Genomic DNA, 7,602 nt, shown 5'->3' with positions numbered 1-7,602 from the left:
TAATTTTTCAGTTCTGTTTTGTTAGTCCTTATTATTTATAAAAACATATTTTCATCATTATACATTTTACATCAGTTTTTAAATTCTTTTTGGGTCAATATATTAATTAATTATATTACCTTTTATATAGATGCTATAAACCTTATAAATTACAGAATAAAAGTTAAAGCACCAACAAATAAAAAAAATAAAATCCAAATACTGAAATATTTCTAAAATAATGTTAAAATCAATTTTTTAGTCAAATCTATAAAAAAGACTAAGAATTTTATAAATAATAATCGGAATTGGAATTAGAATAAATGGCTGTGATAAAAGAAATTTAAACAGATAATTGTATAAAATGTGGAGTTCAAATATTTAAATAATGTAGTTATTAAATTTTAGTTCTTTTCAACTTACAGTGGTAGTCCTAATAAAAACTGAATGAAGTATGAAACAAAAGCAAGTTAAAATGATAATTTTTTTATAGTAATAAAAATATTGAAGGTAGAATCTTTTTAAATGACTCCGTAAACTTCCGTTCCAAAATGTCAATTGAAATAATGTATCGAACCCAAAAAAGTCTCAATAGATATTTGTAAGGACTAATGAACAAATATCAAAAAGTAAGGGGACTCCAATGTGAATTTTGCCTCATAGCTATTACATGTATAAGAATAGAAGAAAACATAACTAAATATGTAAAAAGCTAGAGGATGATAACTGCAAAATTTATCAAATGTGTGACTGTTGGGGATGGGGCTGTAGGAAAAACCTGCATGCTCATTTCTTACACTAGCAATTCTTTTCCTACGGTACCGTTTTGATCATATCATATGTTTAAATTGTGATTTTCAACAAATTGATCAATAATTTTTTTTGTAATGATAGGATTATGTTCCAACAGTATTTGACAATTTCAGTGCTAATGTGGTGGTAGATGGAAGTACAGTGAATCTTGGATTATGGGACACAGCTGGTAATTTTTCATTAAGTTCGTGCCTTTTTGGTAATTTATGAAATTTGAATGTGTGAATTTTGCTGCAGGACAGGAAGATTATAACAGGCTGAGGCCACTAAGTTACAGAGGAGCTGATGTATTTTTATTGGCTTTTTCTCTCATTAGTAAGGCCAGTTTTGAGAATATTTACAAAAAGGTGTTTCTATTTCTTCTCAATTCATTTTATTACTTCAACTTTTATTCTTTTGTTGCATCATCGTCCTGATTTTGCTATAATTTTCTGATTTGGTTAAAACAGTGGATCCCTGAGCTAAAACATTATGCTCCAAATGTGCCAATTCTACTTGTTGGGACTAAGCTTGGTAAATAAATATTTGGCGTTTCATTTTTATTTTCGAAAGTAGTTTTAAAATTTGAAATCTACATATATAAAGAATATATTTTTTTACTTTTTATTTCCGTGTCGGATAGCTTGCCACCACTTATAATCCCTCAGTTTGAGTATTATTTAATCGATCAATGCTCGTAATTGCTCATAATTATATTTAGATTTGCGGGAAGATAAGCAGTACTTGATCGATCATCCGGGAGCAACACCCATAACAACAGCTCAAGTATGTCATATAATACACTACCACATAAGTCACTTTCAGCAACACCGGACAAATGTTGCTGTATGTACATAAACTGTTGCCTTAGGTGTATTGCAACACTTTTCAAACAGCTACATTTGCGACCGCTGCAATAGAATTTAATAGCTATTGCAACAGTTCTTTTATACTATTGTAATAGAAATAAAATCGCTGCAATTGGTAACAAAAGCAACGATTTTATAAATCTACTGTAATAGTTTTGTACTACATTTTAGGCAACATTTATTTTTTTAAGGCAACGATTTGTATAGAACTTTAGGCAACATTTATTTTTTTAAGGCAACGATTATTATAGTACTTTAGGCAACATTATTTTTATAAGGCAACAATTTGGATAGTACTTTTGGCAACATTTATATATACTAATGCAATGGTTTAGCTAAAACTTTAAATAACAACTTATATTTAAAGAACAAGAATTAAAAGCAGAAACTATTATTCACTAAATTTAAAATCGGAAAATATTCACTAAAATTAGAAGACGGAAAATATTCATAAAATTCAAAGTCGAAAAATATTTCATCCATCTATTACATCGTAAACAGAAAATGTTCATAAAAAATAACGATTGTACTACTAAACATTGAACGTCTTTTCTGCTACGGTATCGTTTTCCACAAATATCTTCCTGAAATCCTGCAAAACCACATAACAATCATACTCAGAATATGCAAACATAATAATAAGATAAATATGCACACGAACGAGTACTTAAGGAGCTGTCACTCAAAATTGAACGCTTTCAGAATCCGACTTTGAGTGAATTTTCAAAAATCACATAACACATAATAAAATATTCAAAATCACATAACACAAAAAATAAGTTCCTATCCGAGTTGGATTTTGCTTAGCAAATCATTTTTCATGTAATATTTGTATGAAACTCTGCAAAAATAAAATAGACATTCATAATTTGCAAAATCACATAACAAGGCATATACGTACAAGAAACAAATACTTACATGAAGGAACTTTATTTGTGTCTAAACTCAGTGGCTTGAATTTGGACTCCAGAAGCCATCTTCAGATTTAAAAATCAAAATTTTATCCTTAGAAACAATTTATCATAGCATGACCTTCGATAATTTATCCTTACCCGAAGATAACACCTGGACTTGTCTCTTTGTTTAGTTGTACTTCACCGTTCTCTTCATCTTTACATCTTTTACATCCTTTTCATTGGCACATTTTCGCCATTAACCAAAGCATCAACGATGAGCAGCTTAGCTATGACAAACTCATAAAACATTCAAGTTCAAATACTTTAAGAAGGATTCCCTTTCAAGAAAAAATAGAACATGCATGTGCATAAACTATGCAAAATATCAAAACTTGAATCAAAAGGAGCAATAAGTTACCAGCTTATAAATCGAGCAATCAACTACGGATGCTAAATTTTTAGATGAAAATCATAAATTTCAAGAACTAAAGTGATGTTGATAGAGCAGATGGTTATCAAAATCTGAAAAATGAATCATTGAGCAAAGGAATCAAAGTATATATATAAAAAAACAACTTAACAAAAAGCAAAGGTCATATTTTAGAATTTTTGGATCAGTAACTTAATGCTACTTCTTTAGAAAAGAATCAACAAGTAGTCTAAAAGAACCCAACTAATAACAAAGATCAAAATGAAAATAAACAATACCTGTCACAATTCTTTTAAGCACCCTGCATAATATTTAAGCTGGTCGCAAATGCATCAGATTTGAATTCACAACAGTAAATGATGCTGAAGAAGAAGAGTTACAATGGCTCTGAAGAACTATGCAGATATAAAGAGATGAAATGGCAATAAGGACAATATGTAAAATGCAGTCATGTTGTCTCAAATCTCTAGTGGAATAGAGTATAAGAATGCCAGCTCTCAAGTTTCAATTCCAAAAATCCCCAAGTCCAAAAGTTTTTTAATTGAAAAACTAAACTATGTGAATCCTAATTTAATGAAATTACGAAATATTTGCACATGAGAATAATAAACCAAGTAACTATAGGGACAATACTTCACACTATTAAAACCATATGAACAAAAGTTCCATATCTCCACTAGCACAATAACCAAATTTCATATATTTCTCCATCCATTTAATAGATCGAAATGATAAATTGCCAAAAGAAATGCTCCTAATAGTCTAATAATGTGATCCTTTGTTTCAATGTACGAAGCGTCAAACATATTCAGAGCATAAAGCAATAAAAACATTAGTCAAATACATCAAACTACACTCAGCATTCTACATTGTAGACAATTACAAATCATGCTCAAAGCTCATTTAGTACTACTAATTTCAATTTAAACATTTTCATGTATTTCAAACAAACATATGAAACATCTATGTTTACATGTTTCCAATTGACTCAAAAGTACTTATACTAATATTAGGTGATGATTCCAATTGACACTCAAGTTGTTCAAACTCTTTGGTAGTGAGAGCGCCTAATTCCTCTCCAAGAAAGCTACTTATGCATAGGAAAAAAGGTACTTTATGAATCAAGATTTGTGAACTTCATAGTAAAGCTGCAGCAGTTAAAGTATGCAAGTTTGTTACCTTTATTTTTCGGTTTCAAATACTCCATGTAGCTGCTATGCTCACACCAGATAAAAAATTAAATGATACCTTCAAGTCCAACAAATACACATTAATATATTAAGTGTCATTACTACAATAAACACATAATGTCAATGAAAAAGAGAGATTTGTTCTTACAAGAGGAAGAAGAAGTAGCAGTGGCCGATGAATCAAAATGAGCAAAAGATCCATCAATAAAAATAAATGTAAATATCAAAATCAAAATCATTGGAACGATATAAAATCAATAAAATGCCACAAACATTTAACTCTAAATCATACTTTCTGAAAAAATATTTAGCTTCATACATGATAAATCAATGCAAATTTTCTTGAAACAAAAATTTCTTTCCATTACAAATCACAACTAAAAACTTGGAGCATCTTCTATAAAGCAAAAAAAAAACATTAATCGATAAATCAAAAAGTAATACTACATTCCTCTAAGTCATCTGTAAGTAATCACAACAAAATTAGTCTGTAATTCACATTTTATTCTCTAATAGAATCAAACATGGTTTCCCTACTTTGCACTATCTTTTAAGTAACTAATATCAATCATAAAACAAACCTAAAAAAACGAATTAATAACTAATGTTACTATTATCTGCAGGCAGAAATAACTTGACATAAAAACAAACTTCAATTGAAATTATACTTACTTATCAAGTGAAGACATTGAAGAGATCTTCTAATCATCAGTAAATTCTAGGATTGCAAAACTCATGCAAAAAGAGATGGTAGTTGCGCACTGTAAAATACACGCAAAGAGAGCAACAAAACTGAAATTGAAAATACCTTTAATCGATGGAGAAGACAATGAAATTAAAAATAGATTACCTTCAGTTGATGGCAGTTAAACACTGTAAATCAAATTGAAATTGAAAACAATTGCGTTCTGGTTAGTATATTTTCTCGGGAAACAAGCAAAGATTAGCGAGGAAGAGAAACTAAAACCTTGACTAAGAAAGTATTGATATAGAGCTGAGATCGGAGGCTTTGTTGATCTTCAACTTCATTTAACCTCTTGTATAGATACAAGAATGAATTTTTTTTTTGAAAACGGAACCCTAGGTCAATTAAAGGTGCTTGAACGAGTTTTCTTTTGAATTGAGAGAGAGAGTGAAGAAGCGACAATTTAATTTTTAATTTTTTTGTTCTGATTCTACTTGTGCAAGTGTTAGTTCTAATTTTGAAAAATAATTTTAATATCTCATCATCTACTGTTGCTTAATAATATATTATCATATTTATGAAAATTGTACAAATTTATGGAACACAAACAAAAATAAGAACTTTAGCAAAAAAAACTATGACTTAACTATCCTGAAGAAATGGCTGTTAAGTTTTTTTAGAAAAGACAGTGGAAATGATAATTACAAATATAATAGAATAAGAGAAATTAAATTATCAAAAAACTATAAAACTAAAAAATTTGAGATTTTAATTCAAAATTTAAGAGTGATTTTGAATTTTTTAATGAAAATGTAGTAAAAGATTTTCCATTTTAATGAAAAATTATAAATTAAAATTTTCAAAAAAATTTATATATAAAATAAGGCAGCAGTTTAAAAGTGTTGTTAGATTCAATACAACTGTTGCATTTTCTTAAGCTAATGCAGCAGTTTTCTATATTTGTTACCTTATGTTGTAAATTTGTAAAATTTGTTAATTTCTTTGTAACGATTTTTAACTGTAACATTTCTGTTGCCTTATATATACTATTGCAACAGTATTGAAAGTGTTGCTATGTTTGTGTTGCTGAAGGTGACTTATGTGGTAGTGATAGATCACTAGTACAATATATCTGTAATTGAATCGTTACAAAAATAAATTGACTAATGACTATAGTATATGATAAAATTCAGGGTGAGGAGCTGAGGAAACTGATCGGTGCGGTCACTTACGTCGAGTGCAGTTCTAAGACTCAGCAGGTCGGGCTTTTTTTAGTTATCTATTAAAATCTAGATTTATATGATTAATGGGAAAATATTCAAGTTATGTTGCACGAAACAGAAACATGAGGCACTGCATATTATAAAACACAAAAACAGAAGCATTTTTAAAAACAAAAACAAAACGCAGCACTCGATAAATTTCCGTGTAATAGTATTCAAGAGACATCTTATATAGTACAGAAGTTGAAATTCAAATAATTTTTTTGATTTAAATACTTAATTTGAACTAATTTTTTTATTTTTTGATGCTATACAGAAGGTGAAGACCGTGTTTGATTCCGCAATAAAAGTAGCTCTCCGACCGCCAAATCCGAAGAGGAAACCGCGTAAACAAAAAACTTCATGCTTTTTCCTCTAGCTCAAACTCTGCCACAGCAAAATGTCTCATATATATACATAGTTGATTCTTCTTGAGATTATAATTTTCCATACAATGCAGAGTTATTTGATGTTGTTCAGGCCATGTAAAATATACATAGAACAAGAACCTCAATTACCAACATAGAGTTCTTATTATACGCATTTCAAATTTTTCATTGGATATTAATATAAATCAAAATTCAATTCAAGCCATTTTGAACCACTTAGAACCATCTATTCAATTTTTTCAAGAAAAATATTTATCTTTTTTTGATTTTTTTCATTTATGATCAAACATGTTCAATTCTATCAATTGTAGACTAATTTTGATAAATATCTTTATTAATTGGAAAAATATAGGTTCGATCATAAATAAAAACAAATCGAAAATGTTTTGTTTTTTAATATAAAGTAGGGCCTAATTGGTAATTTTGAAACATTTTGTGAAGGGGAAGGATTTAAAAAACGTTAACATTTCGAAAATGGCAGAAATCTACGACACTGGAGTAGAGAAGATTATGTCTCGCGATCTGAAAATATCTGCAGGATGAATATTGAAACCCTTGGCGTAAATTCAAAACCAAATAAGACTGAGAAACCAAACCAACCCGAAATTTGTTGTTTAGTTTGATTTTTTGGTAAAAATGGTCAGGTTCGATGCTTAATTAGGTAAAAGTTTTGTGTTTGGTTTTCGATTCGGTGGACATTCTTAAAACCAAAAAAATTGGATTAAAAAGTATATTTTTAAAATAATATTTAATTATAGTTGATACATACGTTAATAAATTTCATACAACATATAAATAGGCTTAATTACTTAAAAACCACTCATCTTTAATTTTTTTTTCGTTTATACCCTCACCTAGGAAAATAATCATTTATACCCTGACGTATGTATTTATATTTCACCTCTACCCCGAGGCACTAAATTAACCTCTTTTTATTTTAAAAAAGTTTAAAATAGTTTTTCATTTTTAACCTAAGCTAATTAGAGTTTAATTAGAAATGAATTTTTTTTAAATGAAGGACTATTTTAAACTTTTTTCTAAATGAAAAGAGGTTAATTTAGTGTTTCGGGGTAGAGGTGAAACATAAACACATACGTCAGCGTATAAATG

At 28.8% G+C, this 7,602-nt stretch overlaps 1 protein-coding gene across 1 annotated transcript; it reads left to right on the top strand.

Moving 5' to 3' along the window:
* Positions 1 to 678: 678 nt before the first annotated feature.
* Positions 679 to 6,697, top strand: LOC126678482 (rac-like GTP-binding protein RAC13). The gene is made up of 7 exons (XM_050373380.2): positions 679 to 797; positions 874 to 961; positions 1,030 to 1,139; positions 1,242 to 1,305; positions 1,493 to 1,557; positions 6,035 to 6,100; positions 6,381 to 6,697. Exons 1-7 carry the CDS (start codon positions 699 to 701, stop codon positions 6,480 to 6,482), a joined length of 594 nt encoding a protein of 197 aa, XP_050229337.1. The 5' UTR covers positions 679 to 698; the 3' UTR covers positions 6,483 to 6,697.
* The last annotated feature ends 905 nt before the right edge of the window (positions 6,698 to 7,602 follow it).

This window comes from Mercurialis annua, linkage group LG1-X (assembly GCF_937616625.2).
Source record: "Mercurialis annua linkage group LG1-X, ddMerAnnu1.2, whole genome shotgun sequence".
Taxonomy (NCBI): domain Eukaryota; kingdom Viridiplantae; phylum Streptophyta; class Magnoliopsida; order Malpighiales; family Euphorbiaceae; genus Mercurialis; species Mercurialis annua.
Note: the sequence above shows the minus strand (reverse complement) of the source record. Positions and strands in the feature narration are given on the sequence as shown.

Bases quoted from the DNA above. Each gene is read 5' to 3' on its own strand.
- LOC126678482 (XM_050373380.2), top strand. From the start codon at position 699: ATGATAACTGCAAAATTTATCAAATGTGTGACTGTTGGGGATGGGGCT. The intron at 798-873 runs GTACCGTTTTGA...TTGTAATGATAG, and splicing joins CTAGCAATTCTTTTCCTACG to GATTATGTTCCAACAGTATT. The intron at 6,101-6,380 runs GTCGGGCTTTTT...GATGCTATACAG, and splicing joins GCAGTTCTAAGACTCAGCAG to AAGGTGAAGACCGTGTTTGA.